General features: G+C 40.6%; 1 protein-coding gene across 1 annotated transcript in view; it reads left to right on the top strand.

Annotated features, from left to right (window-relative positions):
• Positions 1 to 24,003, top strand: part of NKAIN3 (sodium/potassium transporting ATPase interacting 3) — a 653,340-nt gene that overhangs the window by 591,102 nt on the left and 38,235 nt on the right. Inside the window, exon 6 of the mRNA XM_047724881.1 lies at positions 21,483 to 21,543. Within this exon, the coding sequence (XP_047580837.1) occupies positions 21,483 to 21,543 (61 nt within the window). The remainder of the gene's footprint in view (positions 1 to 21,482; positions 21,544 to 24,003) is intronic.

Here is a 24,003-nt window from a genome sequence, read left to right as displayed (position 1 = left end):
TGAGGGGATAGATTTTAAGCTGGGCATTTTGCCACTCCCAAACATTGGAATTCTGTTTGTAAAGAATAAAGGGCAAATAAACATGGAAGAGGCAACTAGCAATCTACTACAACATACAAACCAATAAGAATATATATTCTCTCCTCCCACATTTTTTAAACAAATGGTGGCATATTATAAATATCCACAATGTTTTTTATTCTAGCCACTGCATTTATTAAATTTTAGTAGGACCAAAGCCAAAGGACCGAACCTGGAGCTGATTCCTCCGAGAGACAGGTTCTGCCTGACCCCAGCTGCTCATAACAGTTGCTTCTTTCACTGCTTACCGCTCAAACAGCAGTCTGCAAACCACCAGGATCTTGCTAGAAATGCAATATCGGAGGCTCCACCTTAAATCTACCGTAAAATGTGTATGTGCATTTGAGTGAGAGAAGTAGTGAGTACCTTCCCCGCCTCTACCACCCCAGTTTAGAGAGAGCCAAGATTGGTAGCATGTTAAGAGCCCTCTCCCAAATAGCTCTTAGGGTCTGGAAGCAATTCCATGTTCTAAGATGAATAGCTGATAAGAACTCTGTACAAATGACGGCCAGTGTGTCAACTGTATACTTACTAATCTATTCCTAACTATGCTGTCAGTCTCCAGTTCTGGTTCCTTCCTTTAATCCCTACCCCTTCTCTCCTAAACTGGAAGGAAGGTGGCTTTCAATCCTAGTTGCCTCTCTCCCTAGTTTCTAGACTCCCTTTTCTCATGGAGTTGTTCTTGCTTCTAGTTTCCTTAACTCTTCTTAAATCTGTCCCACTGGTTTTTAACCCCTTGAGCCAAGAGCTCTGAGATGGCATCACCACCCCAGAGCCTGAATCCTGGCTTTCATTGCTTTCTTGAATGAGGACAACCTCGGCTAGTGACAATAGTCAGGATCGGAGATGACTTTGATCCTCTCCTGAAGTTTGTTTTGGTTCTTCCTCCCCAGATCCCAGGCAGATTTTTCTCTTCCTAAGTTTGTGCCAAGCCTGGACTGTCCCTGCTTGTTCTCTTTTACCCAAGGAGATAGAACATAACCCCAATAAGGACCATGCTGCTAATGTCAAAGAGTGACTTGTTGCTGAGTCCTACCATTGACCTAGAGTCTTTTGGTCCTCTGCTGCCACAGTAAGAACTGCTTGTGGATGCTGTGGCCAGGCTGAGAAACAGTGGTGGATTAACTGGGCCCAGCAGGGATGGAGATATGGGAGCCTGGCAGAACCTAACACAGTCAAGTTGGAACGTAGTGCCAATACTATGTGAATTTGGATGGATAAAAAGGCCATTAGATTTGACAAAATGTAGGCTGCTAACCTTTAAAAGAGCAGTCTCAGCAGGAAAGTAGGGCCAGAAGCCAAATTGCAGTGAATTAAGGAAGAAATGCAAAGCAAAGGAAAGGCGGCAGCTGATAAAAGCATTCATTTCAGAAATTTGTGGGTGGAAGGAAGAAGCTGTAAGACATAACAGAATCAAGTGACATTTTTGTAAGATAAGGGGAAACTAAACGTTTTTGAAGGCATAAGGGAGAGTCTGTGAAAAGAAGATATCGCAGACAAACTCCAAAGAGCAAAAGAAAGATCTTTGAAAATCAAGATAAGAAAACAACATTAGTGAAGGGGCTTGGTTATCATAAAGAGGAAAGATTCCTTACCCTCAGACACATCAAAAAGGCATAATGGAAAAATGTAGGAAGAAAATACAATGAGTTGTGTCTTTGGATAGATTATTTGGTTTACTTTAACTGTGTTACACTCAACAAAGTAATAGGCAATATTAAGGAATGTGTTGAGTTAAATGCAGAACTTTCATAAAACCAAAGATTTTTATTGTAGGAAAAGCTTACGGAACAATCTATTAATGTACTCTCTTCATCTGAAGAGATGGGAACCCGTGAATGAGTAAGATAAACCTATTTGCCAAAATGGGTTTAAAGGAGTCTAGTGGCTGTCAGGATTTGATGCCATCTAGAAGAATCCCTAAAGATCATGTGCTAGAGATGAAGACAGAATTTGCCAAGTAAATGAAGCCAAAGCTAAGGCTGAAGCCAAGGGTAACTTGAGAATGGAGATGAAAGCCAAAGCTGCAGCTGAAGCAGTTCAATGTAATTTATTTGTAGGACCTGAGCATTATAGTTCTACTTTACTTTGTGACCCAAGAGCATGGGCAAGAAAATGAGAAGCAAAAGTGATACTGGGTTGGGGCTTAGTGTGGTCTGTCACTGAACAAGAAGGAAGGGGGGCCTATGGCTGGAGGAGCACAGTATGAATGACTTGCTCAGTCAGTGGGGAACCTCTAATAAAACGAGCATCTTCATTTCAGATCTTGCCCGGTGAGTGCAGATCTTGCCCAGTTTGAACCGTGTCAAAAGCATAGACCTTTGCAGTCTGAAGATCTGTGGTTGATTCCTGACTCTACTAGTAGCTAGCTATGTAACCAGAAGCAAGTTATTCAGATCCTTGGGCTCCTCATTCACAGAGGAGAGATAATAATACTCACCTCACGAATATGTTGTGAAAATTAAGTTACCAAGAAATTAGCACTAAGTACTAGCCCTGGTAAACGCTCAAAATGTGGCTACAAATTGTTCCATTGGTCTCTTCTTCTAATGAGATGTAAATATGCATGGTATGTAAGTGGATATAATCTGTCTTGAAGTATTAGAATATTACATAAAAATAACAGTATAATATATGCCATCTAGATATTCTCTAGAATTCTCTGTAATGAATGAGATCATTCTTTCAGCTCACCTCACACCATGTAGAAAAGTAGAGAGCTATTTAAACTTAGTAGGGAACATACACTTTCGTAATGATTCTGAAGGAGATAGCCTTGGGGGACCTTGAATGCTATCTTAAGATGCCATGTATTTCTTTAAGTTTCATTTGTTTATTTGACAGAGAGATATCACAAGTAGGCAGAGAGGCAGGCAGGTGGGGGGTGGGGAGTAGGGGGGAGCAGACTCCCTGCTGAGCAGAGAGCCCGATGTGGGGCCCGATGGGGGGCTCAATCCCAGGACCCTGGGATCATGAGCCGAAGGCAGAGACTTAACCTACTGAGCCACCCAGGCACCCCAAGATGCCATATTTTCAAAGCTTATTGAACACCATTCCCTCCCACTGAGTGTATATGGCACCAGAGCTTCCTCCCACACACTTGCTACCTTTCAGGGCAGAGTAGGGAGACCCAGCTCGAACTACCATTGAACCATGTATGGGTTCAATGCATGGGTTGTTCATACAGCAGAACAATTTCAGTCTGATGACTGATGAAGCAGAACTAAAACAGGAATCAGTAGTCCAACATAATGCCAACTATTCTCATCCTTAAATGCCTGAAACAGAAGCAGAAGTGCCATTTCACTTCACTCACAACTACATAAATAGTATATTCTATTTTTTAAGGATATTTATGAGTAAAGTATGTCTACAGAGATTTTTTAATTAAAGTGTAAATTAGATCTTTAAGCATCTGGAAATCTCACTGGCTCCTAAAGTAACATATTTTAAACCAAACAAAAACAAAGATTGAAAAAATTGTTTTTAAACTACCTTCTTTCAGTCTTACCCTCCTTCTCCAGCCCAAATATCTTTTCTGAGTAACACTCCAACCCCCAAATTCCTTCTGGAGTCCCTTTCTGGAATTTGGTTAGGTGGGACCATTTTTCAGTGGAGGTTGGCAATTACACCTGAGATGTCTAACCTGAAAGGACCAACTTGGAAAAATGAAAGTTACTGAGAGCAAGCTCCAGCATTAGGGAAACGCAACTGCTCCCATGAGAACCCAGAACCAGTTTGCACTGCCCCGAACTGGTAGGTCATGGCTCTATTTGAGATATTGAGGTTGTAATACCTTGGGTGTGGCTTGTATAACCCAGAGCTCTCCCTATCTTCCAGAAATCACACGACTGGTTTTCATTAATGATAGAGGAGAACCAAGATTGTTACCAGGTGTTTCTTTATGTTTTTCTTCTTTGACTTACTGTTCCACTTTAACAAAATATGAATGCCACAAATTAAGGAGCAGAAAACTTAATACCATCCCTCCACCACCTTAAAATAGAATATATTACTAAAAATATTATTTAGTTACTGGAAATAATAAAGATGATAGAACCCTTGGAGGTCAACATAGATGCTCTAAGAATAAGTCAGCATGAATTTACCTTCCTTTCTTTTTGGTCATGATTTCTAGGCTGTGCCTGGCCTCAAATACATGATGCATCTGAATTTCAACAGAGCATTTAGTAATCAACTAAAATACAATAATAATGAATTTGCCTGGACACATATATAGGCACTAGTATTTGAAAGAAAATATCACCAACATACAGTTCTGGGATCATTCCAAAGCCATATTAGAAAAGGAACTCTCGGTTTGAGCAATAAGAAAATGGTTGTCATTATTGAAAAACTCCTCCTTTCCATTGATTTTTGACATATGCTTTTGAAAATTGAAACCATCATTTAAAAAGTACATAGTGTATAGTGAATAATGTGTTAAGTAGATAGGTGGATAGTGCTTAATTCTATGTAAGAATTACTATGAAAAACAATACTTTCTTCTTGGGAACTATGCTTATAAAAGAGTTTGTAACTGTTTCGCTAAATAAATGCAGCTTTGAGCTGTAGAAGAACTACAGGAGAGAGGTCAACATCATGGGCTAAAGAGCCAGACTGTCACTTCCCACCTAAGTGATTTGGAGACAAGTTAATTAACCACTATGTCTCAATGTCCTCATCTATAGAATGGGGTTAATAAAGAACTTAGTTCATAGAGATGTAACAATTTAATGAATTAATGAACATATAGTGCCCAGAAGAGTGTCCAGCTAAGCCTTGCACTAAGCAGTGGATATCCATTATCTTAGTAATTCTCACACGTGATAATCAATGAAGTAATATGATCATTAGCCCCACTTTACACATGAGGAAACTAGGCTCAGGGAATTTAAATACCTTGCCCAAGATCACTCAGGTAGAAAGGTCAAAGCCAAAATTGAACTGAGATCTCTCCAACCAGAAGCTGCACTCTTAACACCATAACCATAAGGTAAGGTAAGCACTGGCTCCCAGGAACAAGGCTGGAACCCATCCTAAGACCTGGATGCATCAGAGCAAGGCTACCAGCAAGACTGGCCTCATTGATTCCCCCAAGTTTTAGATGGAACTCCTTGAATCCCTGCTGTTAAGAGCATCATTAGTCCTAGGACCAAGGTGAAGTTGTTCCAGCAGTCAGGAGAGAAGAGATACAGAGGCAGAGAACCAAGGAAGGTCCAGGAACACCACACAGGCAAAGTGGTAGACCTCAGCATTCATTTAAAATAGACCATCGGGGGCACCTGGGTGGCTCAGTTGTTAAGCGGCTGCCTTTGGCTCAGGTCATGATCCCGAGGTCCTGGGATCGAGCCCCACATTAGGCTCCCTGCTGGGCGGGAAACCTGCTTCTCCCTCTCCCACTCCCCACGCTTGTGTTCCCTCTCTCACTGTGTCTCTTTCTGTCAAATATATAAATAAAATCTTTTTTTAAACAAAAAGAGAGAGAGAGACAATTAGTGGAGGTCACGTAGTCTATGACATGGGATACTCTCCCCAACACTTGACCCCAAGTGGAGGGTCAGTGAACTGCCGCAGCCCTTACTCAAATATCAATTAGTTACAAAGGCTGATATTCCTCGGCTCTGTGGCCAGTTTCTCCCATAGAATTCCTGGGACCATCTCAGATCTGGGCCACAGCATCATCAGCCTCATTCTGATGATGCTCAAGGAGGTAGAATTAGTGGGAATTGCCTCTGTCTGCTAACTCAGCCAAGTGGATTTGCTACATTTCACTAGGTGGGGTTGTCAGCTATGTACCTCAAACAAAAACCCTGTTTAATTATAGAGAAGCAGGTTTCCATTTTGCAGAATTTCTCCCCTCAATTCCACAGTCACATATGAGCAGAAAAAGGACTGCCCTAAGATCCATAAACTCTGTATACCCACATGAAACTCCATTTGCAACAGTGGGCTAAGCAGTCTGTTGAGGTTACCTATGGGCTGCTGGATGGCAGAAGCAGTGTCCACAATAGATAGGGATCCAGACATTGCCATCTGTCAATGTACCCTCAATAGCTTCATTGTTGGCTAGCCCAGACCCTCACTGAGAAGCAGATAAGCAGTGGCTAGACATACAGACCTGCATGCCTATTGGGCAGTGCCTGACTGAGCACCATTGCTCTGCCATCTACTGCCTTCTAGTGAGTGCTTTGGGAGTCTCCGTTCTCAACACATATCTCTTTGGAGGCAGACACCCCCCTGTTGCACTATGTGGTCCAGTGGCAAGCTGAATCTGATGGTGCATTTGTAGAAATGTCTCTCCAAAGACACTGAAGGTACCCCAACATGAAAGGGGTACAAAAAGACTCAATATGCTCTAGTAAGCTAGACAGAAGATTCAAAACAAGTCCTAAGGAAAGAGGTTTGAGTTGTCAGAGAGTGAAGTCAATAGCTCAAGATGAGAAAAGAGAACAGAAGGTCAAACAGGCAAGTCTGAGGTCAGTCTGAGTAGATGCAGGAGGAGGGGAAGGCTCCTGCCCAAGTCCAGCTTTTACTCCAATTTCCTGAACCTGACTCCCATTTGAAAGGTCAGGTGAAAGGAAGAGGCAGAGCTCCATGTACCCTGGCTTATTTAGGACTCCGCAGAGCCAGGAAGACGTGTAGGCTCACCTGAGACTTCACCCGTCACATTCTGACCCTGTCACAAAAACAACTCTTTATCACCAAACTCGACTTAGAAGAATCTTTACATATTCAAGAATTCTGAGTTTACATTTAGGATTGTAAAGCAGCTAAAAGCCAGATGAAGTTTTCCTTAATAGAAACATTTTTCTTCAAATTACCTCGTGACACTCGGGTACTATAACCTTACCCAACTATTCACACGATATCATTGAAGAATTACTGAAATTGACAGTGGACACTTGTAAAAGTCCTAGGTAAAATGATCTACCTGAAAAGGTACATTGGTTTATTTGTTTGTTGTTTGTTTGTGGTTTAAATAATGCTCTTATTCTTCAACAACTTGCCACCAGAAATGCACAGTCTGACAACTACGCTCTGCAAATTGAAGTAACATTTGTGTCCTCTATGATATTGCTGAGCTGGCTTGTGCAAAGGGTCTGCATCACAAAAGCATGTCATTAAAAGGCTTATCTTCCTTGGTAGAAGCCAGCAATCCATTTGTTTTCCATTTTGACTGTCTATACAAGTGCTTCCCATACACGTAAGGGCAATAAATCCCCAAAGCCCGAATAAATGAGATGCTGTTGCTGTTGTGCATTTTTATGGTCATCGTGGAGAAAACAACTTATTTCCATATTCATTGATTCATTTGGAGCCCAGCGTGCCAGTGGGACTCTTAGGAGATTGAACCAAATGTCTTCAAATAATTTCAGGCTTCAGTTGGCATAGGGCACTTCCATAAACAGACATAACTCTAATTCTGGATTCCTGAAGGAATCATAGGGACAGTGTGACTAAAAACAAATAACTTAGGACTCACTAGGATTCACAGTCTCCCCAGAGTGATCCACATAAATAAAAAACCAGTTCCTCCTCTGACTTCTTCCCCTGAAGATCCCAAGATCCTAGACTTATAATCTGCTGGGCACACAAGAGAAAGCAGATGGGCGTGGGTGACAGTTGCACAAAAAGGCCCTCCCGGGAGTCATAGAGAAAGAAATGTGTCCACACAACACTGTGAGATGAGATTGTCCACCAGCTGCCTGTTCTTCAGTCCCAGGATTTCTTTGATCACTCCCTAGGAAGGAAGGATATGCCTGCTGTCCAGTCCAAAACTCAGGGTGAGCCATGACACAAAGCTGAACCCCTACCCCTTCTAGAAAAGAAAGTCAGAAGATTCTCTACTACACTAGACTAGGAACCAACCATGTGTGGGTGTCTGGACTCTGACATACCTCCAGGGCACGCTGAAGTCAGGCTTGCTGTGAGAGTTGAAGCATTACCATCCATCATGACAACCATTGTATCACTTCAGTCAGGTGGCTGAAAAATTCTCACTCCATCGTATTATTTCTCCTTTCCTCATTGAAGGAAGTAGTGTGCATTTGGGAACACATTAGCTACTTTCAATACACTTGAACTGTTTGGTTTCATATAAACCCAACCAAGAGTTAACTCATCAGTGAAAAGAGCTTAATATACCATTTCTTTCTACATGTTTATGTTCCATCCATCTTCCCAAGATGGTACAATCATTGGCTTGTTCTTGTGTTTATTACATGACCCAGACATTATCACAGCAAAGCAGAAAAATCTATGTAACCTATCAAATCAGGATAACAGGTGCTGATGCACACAGGCAGAGCTGGTTTTACATCAGCTGAGTGACAGGGTAACCGGTGTGGGAATTTCAGGGCTGCTAATGTGCTAGAATTCTGAAATTCATCTCCTTCATTCTAGCCATACTGGTTTCCTTCCCACACTTTGCTTTGACATCCATGCTTCCCATCATTGCCTTGTTCGAAACCATTTAATAAGTACCTTCTTCGTACGAGGCAAAATATTAAGTTTCAGAACTTAGTCAAGCAAAGTCAAGTTGAGATAAAGTTCTCACATTGAAAGAGCCTGGCAGTTGAGACAAACATGCAAATTGATAAAATGGGCCTCCATCAAAGAACCTGAGGGTGTGCCAAAGAAGTGGAAGGAGTAGATCTTCTCCCTGAAGGAACCAGGGCAGGACTCTGGGGATGTGGACTTGGCATCAGCTACCAGAGGAGTCCTGCCTTCAAAAACCTACTGGGAAGAGAACAAATGGATGCATAGCTCTGACACAAAGTGATATTGGGAACTGCCATTAGAGATACAAGAACAAAGTACTGAGAAGGTTCAGGCTAGAGGTGTATTCACGGGAGAGATCAAAGAAAGTGACATTTACAACAGGGCTTAAAGGATGAGAGTGTCTGTGCAAGCAGAGATATGAGACTGGGTTAGGAGGTTGTGAGCAAGCAAAGAATGGGATATGCCTGGGAGCTGGAGCACAGCTCATGCCAGAGAATAGTGGGGAATAAGCCTTGAAAGCCAAGTTGAGGCAGGATTATAGAGGGCTTGGAAGCAGATAAAAGTGATGTGTGCTTGGATAGACAAATAATCTTTGTTTTCCGTTACCCCAAATTGTGAATCATGATTTAAGGAAAAACGTATTCCTCTTGGAAAACAAAGTGCTGTATTAATGTCCCTCTTTAAAAACAAACAAAAAACAAAACCAAACAAACAAACTAAAAACACTAAACTAAAACTAAGACAAACAAACAAAAAAACTACATTGACCTCACATCTTTTTCCAGCTACTGTTCCTTTCTCTATTCTCCTTTTCCAAAACTCCTTGAAAGAATTGTTGACATCCTATTTTTTCTTGAACCCACTCTGGTCACATTTTTGCCCCATTTTCCACCTCAACAGCTCCCATCAAGGTCATCCATCTACTCCACACTACCCAGTCCAGCGGTCAAGGCTCAGTGTTCATTGTCCTTAACCTTCCAGAGACCTTTGGCATGTTGATTGCCCTTGGTTTTGCGGGGGGGGGGGGGGGGGGGGGGGGGCAGAGGGAGAGGGAAAGAGACAGAATCTTAAGCAGACTTCACATCCAGTGTGGCACCCAATGCAGGGCTCAATCTCCTGACCATGAGATCATGACCTGAGCCAAAATCAGGAATTGGATGCTTCACTGAGTCACCCAGGCACCCCACCCTTGCTTTCTTATGTGATTGTACTGAATTCTTTTTTTTTTTTTTTGTCTTTTAATTGTTTTGTTTATTCATTTTTCCCTTTACACCTTGAAAAGATACTAATTAAGAAATTCTTTTTTTTTTTTTTTAATTTTTTTATTTTTTTCAGCATAACAGTATTCATTATTTTTGCACCACACCCAGTGCTCCATGCAATCCGTGCCCTCTACAATACCCACCACCTGGTGCCCCCAACCTCCCACCCCCCACCCCTTCAAAATTCTCAGATCGTTTTTCAGAGTCCATAGTCTCTCATGGTTCACCTCCCCTTCCAATTTCCCTCAACTCCCTTCTCCTCTCCATCTCCCCTTGTCCTCCATGCTATTTGTTATGATCCACAAATAAGTGAAACCATATGATAATTGACTCTCTCTGCTTGACTTATTTCACTCAGCATAATCTCTTCCAGTCCCGTCCATGTTGCTACAAAACTTGGGGATTCATCCTTTCTTTCTTTCTTTTTTTTTTTTTTACAGCGTTATAAACATATATTTTTATCCCCAGGGGTACAGGTCTGCGAATCGCCAGGTTTACACACTTCACAACACTCACCATAGCACATACCCTCCCCGATATCCATAACCCCACCCCCTCTCCCAACCCCCTCCCCCCATCAACCCTCAGTTTGTTTTGTGAAATTAAGAGTCACTTATGGTTTGTCTCCCTCCCAATCCCATCTTGTTTCATTTACTCTTCTCCTACCCCCTCAACCCCCCATGTTGCATCTCCTCTCCCTCATATCAGGGAGATCATATGATAGTTGTCTTTCTCCGATTGACTTATTTCGCTAAGCATGATACCCTCTAGTTCCATCCACGTCGTCGCAAATGGCAAGATTTCATTTCTTTTGATGGCTGCATAGTATTCCATTGTGTATATATACCACATCTTCTTTATCCATTCGTCTGTTGATGGACATCTAGGTTCTTTCCATAGTTTGGCTATTGTAGACATTGCTGCTATAAACATTCGGGTGCACGTGCCCCTTCGGATCACTACGTTTGTATCTTTAGGGTAAATACCCAGCAGTGCAATTGCAGGGTCATAGGGTAGTTCTATTTTCAACATTTTGAGGAACCTCCATGCTGTTTTCCAGAGTGGTTGCACCAGCTTGCATTCCCACCAACAGTGTAGGAGGGTTCCCCTTTCTCCGCATCCTCGCCAGCATCTGTCATTTCCTGACTTGTTCATTTTAGCCATTCTGACTGGTGTGAGGTGATATCTCATGGTGGTTTTGATTTGTATTTCCCTGATGCCGAGTGATATGGAGCACTTTTTCATGTGTCTGTTGGCCATCTGGATGTCTTCTTTGCAGAAATGTCTGTTCATGTCCTCTGCCCATTTCTTGATTGGATTCTTTGTTCTTTGGGTGTTGAGTTTGCTAAGTTCTTTATAGATTTTGGACACTAGCCCTTTATCTGATATGTCATTTGCAAATATCTTCTCCCATTCTGTCAGTTGTCTTTTGGTTTTGTTAACTGTTTCCTTTGCTGTGCAAAAGCTTTTGATCTTGATGAAGTCCCAAAAGTTCATTTTTGCCCTTGCTTCCCTTGCCTTTGGTGATGTTCCTAGGAAGATGTTGCTGCGGCTGAGGTCGAAGAGGTTGCTGCCTGTGTTCTCCTCAAGGATTTTGATGGATTCCTTTCTCACATTGAGATCCTTCATCCATTTTGAGTCTATTTTCGTGTGTGGTGTAAGGAAATGATCCAATTTCATTTTTCTGCATGTGGCTGTCCAATTTTCCCAACACCATTTATTGAAGAGGCTGTCTTTGTTCCATTGGACATTCTTTCCTGCTTTGTCGAAGATGAGTTGACCATAGAGTTGAGGGTCTATTTCTGGGCTCTCTATTCTGTTCCATTGATCTATGTGTCTGTTTTTGTGCCAGTACCATGCTGTCTTGATGATGACAGCTTTGTAATAGAGCTTGAAGTCCGGAATTGTGATGCCACCAACTTTGGCTTTCTTTTTCAATATTCCTTTGGCTATTCGAGGTCTTTTCTGGTTCCATATAAATTTTAGGATGATTTGTTCCATTTCTTTGAAAAAAATGGATGGTACTTTGATAGGAATTGCATTAAATGTGTAGATTGCTTTAGGTAGCATAGACATTTTCACAATATTTATTCTTCCAATCCAGGAGCATGGAACATTTTTCCATTTCTTTGTGTCTTCCTCAATTTCTTTCATGAGTACTTTATAGTTTTCTGAGTATAGATTCTTAGTCTCTTTGGTTAGGTTTATTCCTAGGTATCTTATAGTTTTGGGTGCAATTGTAAATGGGATGGACTCCTTAATTTCTCTTTCTTCTGTCTTGTTGTTGGTGTAGAGAAATGCAACTGATTTCTGTGCATTGATTTTATATCCTGACACTTTACTGAATTCCTGGACAAGTTCTAGCAGTTTTGGAGTGGAGTCTTTTAGGTTTTCCACATAGAGTATCATATCATCTGCGAAGAGTGATAGTTTGACTTCTTCTTTGCCGATTTGGATGCCTTTAATTTCCTTTTGTTGTCTGATTGCTGAGGCTAGGACTTCTAGTACTATGTTGAATAGCAGGGGTGATAATGGACATCCCTGCCGTGTTCCTGACCTTAGCGGAAAAGCTTTCAGTTTTTCTCCATTGAGAATGATATTTGCGGTGGGTTTTTCATAGATGGCTTTGATAATATTGAGGTATGTGCCGTCTATCCCTACACTTTGAAGAGTTTTGATCAGGAAGGGATGCTGTACTTTGTCAAATGCTTTTTCAGCATCTATGGAGAGTATCATATGGTTCTTGTTCTTTCTTTTATTAATGTGTTGTATCACATTGATTGATTTGCGGATGTTGAACCAGCCTTGCAGCCCTGGAATAAATCCCACTTGGTCGTGGTGAATAATCCTTTTAACGTACTGTTGAATCCTATTGGCTAGTATTTTGGCGAGAATTTTTGCATCTGTGTTCATCAAGGATATTGGTCTGTAGTTCTCTTTTTTGTTGGGATCCTTGTCTGGTTTTGGGATCAAGGTGATGCTGGCCTCATAAAATGAGTTTGGAAGTTTTCCTTCTATTGCTATTTTTTGGAACAGTTTCAGGAGAATAGGAATTAGTTCTTCTTTAAATGTTTGGTAGAATTCCCCCGGGAAGCCATCTGGCCCTGGGCTTTTGTTTGTTTGGAGATTTTTGATGACTGTTTCAATCTCCTTACTGGTTATGGGTCTGTTCAGGCTTTCTATTTCTTCCTGGTTCAGTTGTGGTAGTTTATATGTCTCTAGGAATGCATCCATTTCTTCCAGATTGTCAAATTTGTTGGCGTAGAGTTGCTCATAGTATGTTCTTATAATTGTCTGTATTTCTTTGGTGTTCGTTGTGATCTCTCCTCTTTCATTCATGATTTTATTTATTTGGGTCCTCTCTCTTTTCTTTTGATAAGTCTGGCCAGGGGTTTATCAATCTTATTAATTCTTTCAAAGAACCAGCTCCTAGTTTCGTTGATTTGTTCTATTGTTTTTTTGGTTTCTATTTCATTGATTTCTGCTCTGATCTTTATGATTTCTCTTCTCCTGCTGGGTTTAGGGTTTCTTTCTTGTTCTTTCTCCAGCTCCTTTAGGTGTAGGGTTAGGTTGTGTACCTGAGACCTTTCTTGTTTCTTGAGAAAGGCTTGTACCGCTATATATTTTCCTCTCAGGACTGCCTTTGTTGTGTCCCACAGATTCTGAACCGTTGTGTTTTCATTATCATTTGTTTCCATAAATTTTTTCAATTCTTCTTTGATTTCCTGGTTGACCCATTCATTCTTTAGAAGGATGCTGTTTAGTCTCCATGTATTTGGGTTCTTTCCAAATTTCCTCTTGTTATTGAGTTCTAGCTTTAGAGCATTGTGGTCTGAAAATATGCAGGGAATGATTCCAATCTTTTGATACCGGTTGAGACTTGATTTAGGACCAAGAATGTGATCTATTCTGGAGAATGTTCCATGTGCACTAGAGAAGAATGTGTATTCTGTTGCTTTGGGATGAAATGTTCTGAATATATCTGTGATGTCCATCTGGTCCAGTGTGTCATTTAAGGCCTTGATTTCCTTGTTGATCTTTTGCTTGGATGATCTGTCCATTTCAGTGAGGGGAGTGTTAAAATCCCCTACTATTATTGTATTCTTATCGATGTGTTTCTTTGATTTTGTTATTAATTGGTTTATATAGTTGGCTGCTCCCACGTTAGGGGCATAGATATTTAAAATTGTTAGATCTTCTTGTTGGACAGTTCCTTTGAGTATGATATAGTGTCCTTCCTCATCTCTTATTATAATCTTTGGCTTAAAATCTAATTGATCTGATATAAGGATTGCCACTCCTGCTTTCTTCTGATGTCCATTAGCATGGTAAATTCTTTTCCACCCCCTCACTTTAAACCTGGAGGTGTCTTCGGGTGTAAGATGAGTTTCTTGTAGGCAACATATAGATGGGTTTTGTTTTTTTATCCATTCTGATACCCTTTGTCTTTTGATTGGGGCATTTAGCCCATTAACATTCAGGGTAAGTATTGAGAGATATGAATTTAGTGCCATTGTATTGCCTGTAAGGTGACTGTTATTGTATATTGTCTCTGTTTCTTTCTGATCTACTACTTTGAGGGTCTCTCTTTGCTTAGAGGACCCCTTTCAATATTTCCTGTAGAGCTGGTTTGGTATTTGCAAATTCTTTCAGTTTTTGTTTGTCCTGGAAGCTTTTAATCTCTCCGTCTATTTTCAATGATAGCCTAGCTGGATATAGTATTCTTGGCTGCATGTTTTTCTCATTTAGTACTCTGAATATATCATGCCAGCTCTTTCTGGCCTGCCAGGTCTCTGTGGATAAGTCTGCTGCCAATCTAATATTTTTACCATTGTACGTTACAGACTTCTTTTCCCGGGCTGCTTTCAGGATCTTTTCTTTGTCACTAAGACTTGTCAATTTTACTATTAGGTGACGGGGTGTAGACCTATTCTTATTGATTTTGAGGGGGGTTCTCTGAACCTCCTGGATTTTGATGCTTGTTCCCTTTGCCATATTGGGGAAATTCTCTCCAATAATTCTCTCCAATATACCTTCTGCTCCCCTCTCTGTTTCCTCTTCTTCTGGAATCCCAATTATTCTAATGTTGTTTCGTCTTAGGGTGTCACTTATCTCTCGAATTCTCCCCTCGTGGTCCAGTAGCTGTTTGTCCCTCTTTTGCTCAGCTTCTTTATTCTCTGTCATTTGGTCTTCTATATCGCTAATTCTTTCTTCTGCCTCATTTATCCTAGCAGTGAGAGCCTCCATTTTTGATTGCACCTCATTAATAGCTTTTTTTATTTCAACTTGGTTAGATTTTAGTTCTTTTATTTCTCCAGAGAGGGCTTTTATATCTCCCGAGAGGGTTGCTTTAATATCTTCCATGCCTTTTTCAAGCCCGGCTAGAACCTTGAGAATCATCATTCTGAACTCTATATCTGACATATTACCAATGTCTGTATTGATTAGGTCCCTAGCCTTTGGTATTGCCTCTTGTTCTTTTTTTTGTTGTGAATTTTTCCGCCTTGTCATTTTGTCCAGATAAGAGTTTATGAAGGAGCAAGTAAAATACTAAAAGGGTGGCAACAACCCCAGGAAAATATGCTTTAGCCAAATCAGAAGAGATCCTGAATTGTGAGGGGGGAGAAAGGGGATAAAAAGGGGTTCAGAAAGAAAGAAAAAAAAAACTATTAAAAAAAAGAAAGCCGATAAAGAAAAAATATAAAAAGAGGAAAAAATATATATATATTAGATAAACTATTTAAAAAACGTTAAAAAAAGAAAACGGTAAAAGTTAAAAAAAATTTAGCAGAAGAAGAGAAAAAGAAAAAAAATTGAAAAAGAAAAAAAAAATTAAATTAACTGCAAGGCTAAAAAATCATGGGGAGAAAGCCATGAGTTCCGTGCTTTGCTTTCTTCTCCTCTGGAATTCCGCCGTTCTCCTTGGTAGGTGAACTTGGTCCTGGCTGGGTTTCCCGTAGATCTTCTGCGGGGAGGGGCCCGTTGTAGTGATTCTCAAGCGTCTTTGCCCCAGGCGGAGTTGCACCGCCCTTACCCGGGGTCGCGCTGAGTCATCCGCTCGGGTTCGCTTTGGGGAGCTTTTGTTCCCTGAGCGCTTTCCGTAGAGTCCGGAGGACGGGAATAAAGATGGCGGCCTCCTGGTCTCCGGCCCGGAGGAGCCGAGAGCCCGGGGCCCCACTCCTCAGTGCGCCCTCAGAGAACAGTGCCAAATGACTACCGTCACCCTGGCCTACGGCTGCGCTCCGAGCTGACCGAGCCTGCGACCGGTTCACGGCAACCCGGAGCTGAGAGTCACTCCTCGGCTCTGTCTCTGCAGCCGGCTTCCCCGTTCTAATACCGGTAAGCTCTGCGACACTGAGACACCCCCGATCCTTCTGCGACCCTGCGGGACCTGAGGCCACACTTACCCCGCCTGGGCTTCACCCCAGTTAAGCCTCTGGAGCGATGTCCCTCCGCGGAACAGACTTTTAAAAGTCCTGATTTTGCTCCGTTGCTCCGCCGCTCGCCGGGAGCCGGCCCCTCCCCCCGCGGTCTATCTTCCCGTCGCTTTGGATTCACTTCTCCGCCAGTCCTACCTTGCAGAAAGTGGTTGATTTTCTGTTTCTAGAATTGCTGTTCTTCTTCTCTTCAATCTCCCGTTGGATTTGTAGGTGTTTGCAATCTTTAGATAAGCTATTTAGCTGATCTCCCGCTACCCGAAGTAGTCTCAGCCTGCTACTTCTCCGCCATCTTGACTCCTCCCCCCGATTGTACTGAATTCTTAAGTCACTGGAAAGGTCAAGCCTTTTCAGTCTCTTTATGGCTTCTTGATTTCTCCCCAAACCCTAAATGTCAAAATGTTCCAGAACTTCATCCTTTAACCCCGTTCTCTAACTTCACTCATTTCCTTATTGTCATATAGCTTTAAATACCATCTACAGATACATTGATAACTCCCACATTTATAATCAGCCTACCTGATCAGTTTCTCACGATTGTGTTTTCAGCAAACAACCTTTAGGAATGAGGTAACTGCTCCCCCATCCTACCCCAACAAGGAGTAGGCTTGCTTCCCTTTGCTGTAAAAGTAGCTCAACGCTCCTCTCCTGTAATAGACCCCATTATATGTGCAGGGGTCCATCATGGCCCAAGGGGGATGCCGCAGAGATATAAAGCTGATGCTGGCTGCTGAGCTCTGAGTAATAAAGTCCTTTGTCTCTGACCCAGCATCCACGAAACAGTAACAGGCTAACTTGCTAGCTTATTGAGTAAATCCCAAACGCTGCACAGTTCTTAATATTAAGTACTTACGCTTCCTTTTATAAGCAACTTAACACTTTAACCCAAATAAATTACATATTTGTAACAAAGGGTTTACTCGCAAATGTTCAAGTTTATGACTTTCATAAGGATAAAAGCTCTACACAGAATGAAGTGTTTGACAGAAATTCTTCTCCCTCCTCCTATGGATGGCTTTGGCCAACACCTTTACAGAATTATTTTGGATTTGAGGAAAAATTGACTAACAAAGAACATTTTAGAGCCTGGTACTATGTAGAGAAACTTCTGGCATTCCTTAAGGAATCTCTTAAACTTTAATTCTTTTTTTTTTTAAAGATTTTATTTATTTACTTGACAGACAGAGATCACAGGTAGGCAGAGAGGCAGGTAGAGAGAGGAAGGGAAGCAGGCTCCCTGCTGAGCAGAGAGCCCGACATGGGGCTCGATCCCAGGATCCTGGGATCATGACCTGAGCCGAAGGCAGAGGCTTTAACCCACTGAGCCACCCAGGTGCCCCTTGAACTTTAATTCTTAAATGTTGATATGAATGCTGAGAAATTTAGGAACATAGTTGGGAAGTTATTTTTGATCAAGGATCCTTTTAGCTTCCCTCAAATCCACCAATTCGTTCACCCTAAGCCTGGGCCTGTACAAGCTCTTCTGAGTTCCTTAGATGAGATTTTTCATCCATCTTCTGCTTCTGAAAGTGATCCCTTTAGACAGTCATGCTTCTAGAGACGACTCATTTCTCTGATTCATTCTTAACGAAGATCCACAACTAGCAGGACACACAGCCAGTGGCTGTCGTCCTAATTTCTACATGTGTGAAACCAAATCCTGCCAATCCTTATGTAAGGCCTGCAGGCCAAAACAAATCAATCTCATAGACAAATCCTACTTGGAAAAATGACTCCATCTCTTACACAAGAAGTGGTGTTGGAATCTAGTCTTAATGTCATTTGCATTCATTTACTATGTCAAAAAAGATGGAATCTATGCAGTCAGAGTCTGCAGTACATAGGAGAAAATCATTTAAATGTTCTAACTATAGAGATGGATGGCTTTAGTGGGAGAGAAGTGTCTTTAAAATTACTGACTTCTTCAAAACTGTATTAAAAGTAGACATAATCGGGACTATCCTGGTATTATTTACTTTGTGTGTCTTTGCTGTTGGCAAAAATGCATGTTATTCCATTTCTTGGAGATAAGCAGAAAGCCACAGGGACTATTTCAACTCATATTCTGGGAAACCAAGAACTATACAACAGTCAGCCGTCAACAAATTGGTGATTAACATGATGTCTAGACAGGTTCTCATGAGAATAACATTATTAATTAAGCAGCAGTTTGGTTAATCATGATAGCAAGAGTAATTTTTGGAATAAATATTTTATTAGTGTGCCCATCAATAAAGCAAAAGTAAAAGAATATATGTTAATTAATTCATTTGTTGTAACATTGAGATTAAGGCTGGCAATTTCTGTTTGAAGGCCCAGAGAATGAGCTAATATTTTTAGTATGGCATGTCTTTATCTTACTGCTTCCAGCTAATGGCACTGTGTATTTCAGTTACCTAGCCAAAATTCCTTTCTTGTCATCTATCAAGATATTACTAAGCTCCATTAGTGAATAATTGAGTTTGACAAATTTTCTGTTGCTATACATTTATCTGTTCTTTTAAAACCGGGTGTCTCCCATTTCATCAGTAACAAAAACTTCACCAAATGAGGAAAGATAGTGAGCTTTAACTATAATTAAGACCCCGATCTTACTTTTCATCAGTCAAAAGACTCATTTGGAAAAGAAGTAAATATATTGGCCACTTCTCTTCAGTACACAGACAATAAATCTTTCCAGAAAATACAGTTTACCTGGTATTTTTGGCATAACTCATAGCCCTAAAACTACAAGGAAGAAATATAAGACAATAAAATTAAGTAAAAAAAAATATTTCTTAAAAAATTATCCAGGTGAACTTGCTCTCTTTTATCTCTATAAAAGAACATCTGTGGAAGCTTAGGTTGGTGAACACTTAGGGATTTGTGGTGTACTCAAGAGGGCATGGGAGCTCTGCACTTTTCCCCACACCTTGCCCCATGCATTGCTTTCACCTAGCTATTCCTGAATTATATCCTTTTTATAATAAACCAGTAATTAACAGAAGACCACAAGTTATATAAGGACCTGAAGAACATCCTGAGTGCAGTGAAAGTGGCGCATGAAAGTTCAAAGGGAATTTCAGAAAGCCTGCAGGAGATCAACAGCAGTTAAGTGGGACAGTCATGAGGACCCCAGAACCACTGCAGGGAATAATGACCTCCTTTAGGAAGACTACGAAGAGAAATGAGCTGACCAGGCTTTGAGAATCATGGAAAACTATGTAGTTTCATTCAGCGAGATGAAGAAAAGAATTGCTAAGTGGGTTGGAAACTCATGGACGGTGACAGTGCCCAGCACCACCTCAAGGTGATGCATTATGCCGAGAAGAAAGAGGAGGGCAGTGTGGCCAGGCTGAGGAAGAGCTCATCAGAGCCCAGACTGTGTTTAAAGCTAACTGCGGGGGCGCCTGGGTGGCTCAGTGGGTTAAGCCTCTGCCTTCAGCTCAGGTCCTGATCTCAGGGTCCTGGGATCGAGTTCCGCACTGGGGTCTCTGCTCAGTGGGGAGCCTGCTTCTCTGCCTGCCCCTCTGCCTACCTGTGATCTCTCTCTGTCAAATAAATAAATAAAATCTTAAAAAAAAAAAAAGCTCACTGCAGTTGTTGCAGTCTGAACCAGGAACCACTAAAGGAGCTGCCTATTCTTTATGATAGTGTCATAGCCTGTGACCATCTTCCAAAACATTTCTAAGTTGAGGGACATCTTCTACGGAGAAATGAACAAACTCAACCACAATTTCTATGAGGTGATGAACAAGCTGAAGAAGCAACATTCCAAGAGTCTTGCTGGTGAAGGGACCATCAACCAGCAACAGATGCTCCTTGGTCGTCTCTTCCTCGGTTCGAACACCTACGGTTCTAGGCTTCTAACACCTACAGTTCTAGGCTTCTTAGCTCACCAGTCCCTCTGCATTTTCCTGAAAGAGTGAGAAGAAATCCGCCTCAGCAAGTGAAGAAGAACTAGCACCTGAGCCTGCCCTGTGTAGACAGTCTGGAGGTGAATTCCAGATTCAGGTTCTTCATCTGCAGGCTGGTCACAAACCCTAGATAGATTGTTCTCTGTACTGAGAACTTCAGTCTTTGACACCGGGACTATCGGAAACATTTCCTTTCCGAATGTTATTTTATAAGGGGGAGGAGGGGATAGACTTTAACAAGAGAGAGAAGTAACAACACAGACTGTATGACCACTAATTAGGTATGTATTTTTTATCAAAGTACTCAAGAGTAATGTTAGACTCGACGAGATGCATTCATAATTCTGTCCTCCAGGAACTGCAGTGTCTCCAGCTCCACAAAGTAAGAATTGCCTTCTCAGTATGATAAGTGCAGAAAACAACATGAAAATCTAGGCACCTGCATTTGTTTAACCACTAGTAGCCAAAGTACAAATTATCTCTTCAATGTCATTGTATGATTAATGACCTCAAAGTTAACGCATTTTCTTATGGTATAATTAACAAAACAATTTAGTATTTAAATAGAATTTATAGTCTCAGAGCATTTCAAATAGTTAAGTAGATTATTGGTATTTAATTTACAATTAACATATTTTGATTCCTTTCATAGCCATAAAATTGGCTATTAAATATTAAATAAATAAATAAATAAATGTCTATTAGATATTAAAATAGTTGTAGTAATAATGAGTTCTACTACAAATTGTTCTCTAAATAGTCCAAACTTTAAAATATATGTTCTGAATAATCTGAGGTGATTTTAAAAGTATGAGAACTGTAAATCCCAAGTCAAAAGCTAAGTCAAATATCTAGAAAATATTTCCCATTCCTGTATACTGTTTTAGAAAGTTATTGCAGCTAAACAGTAATAGAAAAGCTCTTTAAAATCACAGCTATTTTGGGGGCGCCTGGGTGGCTCAGTGGGTTAAGCCTCTGCCTTCAGCTCAGGTCATGATCTCAGAGTCCTGGGATGGAGCCCCGCATTGGGCTCTCTGCTCAGTGGGGAGCCTGTTTCCCCCTTTTCTCTTCCTGCCTCTCTGCCTGCTTGTTATCTCTCTCTCTTTCTCTGTCAAATAAATAAAATCTTTTAAAAATAAAATAAAATCAGAGCTATTTTTTAAAAACAAGATTTTTTTCCTATTAAGATTCACAGACATCATTACTATGTACTCTTTGTCTTTATTTTATTGGATTATATAGGCTTTTCAGTTCTGGATATTTGGCATCAATTCTTAAAGTATTTTTTTTCTCTTTTGCAGTTGGTTGGTTTTGTGTATGCCTGTTATGTGATCAGTATTTTCATGGAAGAAGAGGACACCTGTAAGTACTATTATAGCTATTTGTGGGTTTATTTTGGGTGAGCTATAGCTTCCAAAGCTAATCATTAGAGGGCTATGAAAGCTTTCATAGCTGGAATTTAAAATGCCTGAATGAAGCAAGTCACAATCAAATGGCTCACAAAGAAAATGGCACTAAGGTTTGAAACTCTCAGTCCCCAATGTATGTGTGGCTGCCCAGAGTCATGGAGATCAACAGATTGTTGTCATATCATGTCTTAGCAACTTTTCTTCAAAGATCTAAATATAACGTGGAATAGAAAATCGGGGATTATTTTATCCATGATCCATCTTAAGTATGCTACTGAAGAATTTTGACATCTGACTAATAGCAATAACATCAATACAGTATATCATAGCAAGAATTCTAGATATAAAATGCTCCACAAAACTAGAAATGAAAACCTTTAAGGTGAGATGTAAAAAAAAATTTTTTTTAAGAAATGGTATAAAAGAACTAATAGGATGCTAGAAAGCTAAGTATTCGTGTTTCAGCAGAATACTACCAATGAAATAAAAGACAGAGAGGACCTGACATTACCAGGGCAGAGGTTTAGCAACATATGCCAAAAGCCCGCTGATGTATAAGGCACATTTCGGTGCAACTGTTATGAGCCCATGTGATACCAAAGAAAACTTTACTTTATTTTTAAAAAATAAGTCATTATTAGATAAACAAATCCCACCCACCTATCTCAAAGGTTCAGTTATATCATCGCAGTTACTGTCTGGGTTATAAAGTTGACCTTTAAAAAAAAAACAAGGATGAGTGTCCTGCTAGCCATGGTGACCTCTTTCTAGAGCATAACTCCAAAGGGGTCTGATGAATGCTTCCTACCAAATAGGTGCAGTCACAGTACATGAGCTGGAATCCACAGTGAGGATTTATTTAACCAACTGGAAGAAATATGGGACCCTGAGATTAAATTCTCAGGTAGTGAAAATGTGTGAACGAACATACTGCATTCTATCTTTTACACTGGCTTAGGGGTATTTTTTTTTTTAAATACTAGATGAACCAGAAAGTTTTTGACATTTCAGAAGTGCTGTTGTAATGACAGCACTTCCCACTCTGAGGTTAACGTCAGAACGTATATTTTCAGGAGTTCCATTAGTAGCTCCCCAATCTGACAGAGTTAACCCACAGAAAATCAGCAGCAGGTTTCCAACCGACAGCTGAGACAGGTGTATCTCCAAACACATGAGACCTAAAGGAAATTATTAGAATAAACACTTCCAAAAAAAAAAAATACACTGCCTGATAAATCCCAACTGAATCCCTCATAAAGTAAGTTTGAATCAGTACCAAAAGTGCCTGTTTCTTGTTCTCCTCACTGAACTCGGAGGCTCTCATTCTCCAGATTACTGTATTGTGCGAGAAGAGGCAGATTAATCAATAATGTTTTCTCCATTAGAATAAATATATACAGGACTTTTCCTTGAGGCTTGTGATTTTAAGCAAACCTTGGAAATCCAAAATGACATGCAAAAGAAAAGGCTCATCTACACTGGGTAAAGGATTTATTTTGACCTTCTGTCAGCCTTCTTTCAAAGTAATAATGTCCGTGGCTATGAATTGTATTGCTACTGGCAGATATTATAGTGCCGTTGACTTTGATGTCTTTAATTAGCTTACGTTTCTCTGTAGAAATCTCTGAATCAGCTATTTGAGTGTTCCTCAAACTGGCATTCAAGCAGCTGCTGGAAAGCCTATGCTATTAATGGTTTAATTCCAGTGTTTGTTAGGAGGACCATGCATTAAGTTACCAGGAGACATCTGGATATAGTAGTCGTGTTACCATCAATTCAAACAAAACATAGAGCCAGAAAAAGTCGTGGGTGGGTGCTCAAGACAAAATAAATATGCCCTACACTGACTTGACATGATGATCTACTGGAAGAAAGACGACCGGGAGAAAGCAATCACAAACCTTTTAGTCTAATAGTTCTCAAGTGAGTGTAATTTTACATTTTTTATTGAAAGAAGTCGAAATCAAAGTGCAGTTGTAATTAAATTGTCCCAGAGTCTTCAGAAGGCAGATGTGAGCAAAGAGAAATGTCTGGAAACCAATTGCAATGATCTCATAGACCAGTCCAATCTGTGCCAACAATTAGCTTTCAGGTGCAATAATGAACTGCCCTTTGGATATGACATTACCGACCCACAGTCAAAAAGAGGTGTCTTTTGATTGTTTTTTTTCAAAATGTAAACCTACAGTGAGAAAGCAGTACTGGTAGCTTTCCACTTTGTCTAAGTATACTTCTGGAAAGCCAATTCTGAAAGGTAACTGCAAATATATAATGTAATGTCACAGTATTTTGACAGACAATGTATCATTTATCATTTCGATTCCTATTCTAACTAATGAAAATCTCTGCATTATTCAGAATGCAAAGTTAAGCCTTGTTCTTGGACTGAAAGCTGTCTGCCAGCCTTAAAAAT

The sequence above is a fragment of the Lutra lutra genome, chromosome 4, assembly GCF_902655055.1.
Source record: "Lutra lutra chromosome 4, mLutLut1.2, whole genome shotgun sequence".
In the NCBI taxonomy this organism is placed as follows: Eukaryota; Metazoa; Chordata; class Mammalia; order Carnivora; family Mustelidae; genus Lutra; species Lutra lutra.
Note: the sequence above shows the minus strand (reverse complement) of the source record. Positions and strands in the feature narration are given on the sequence as shown.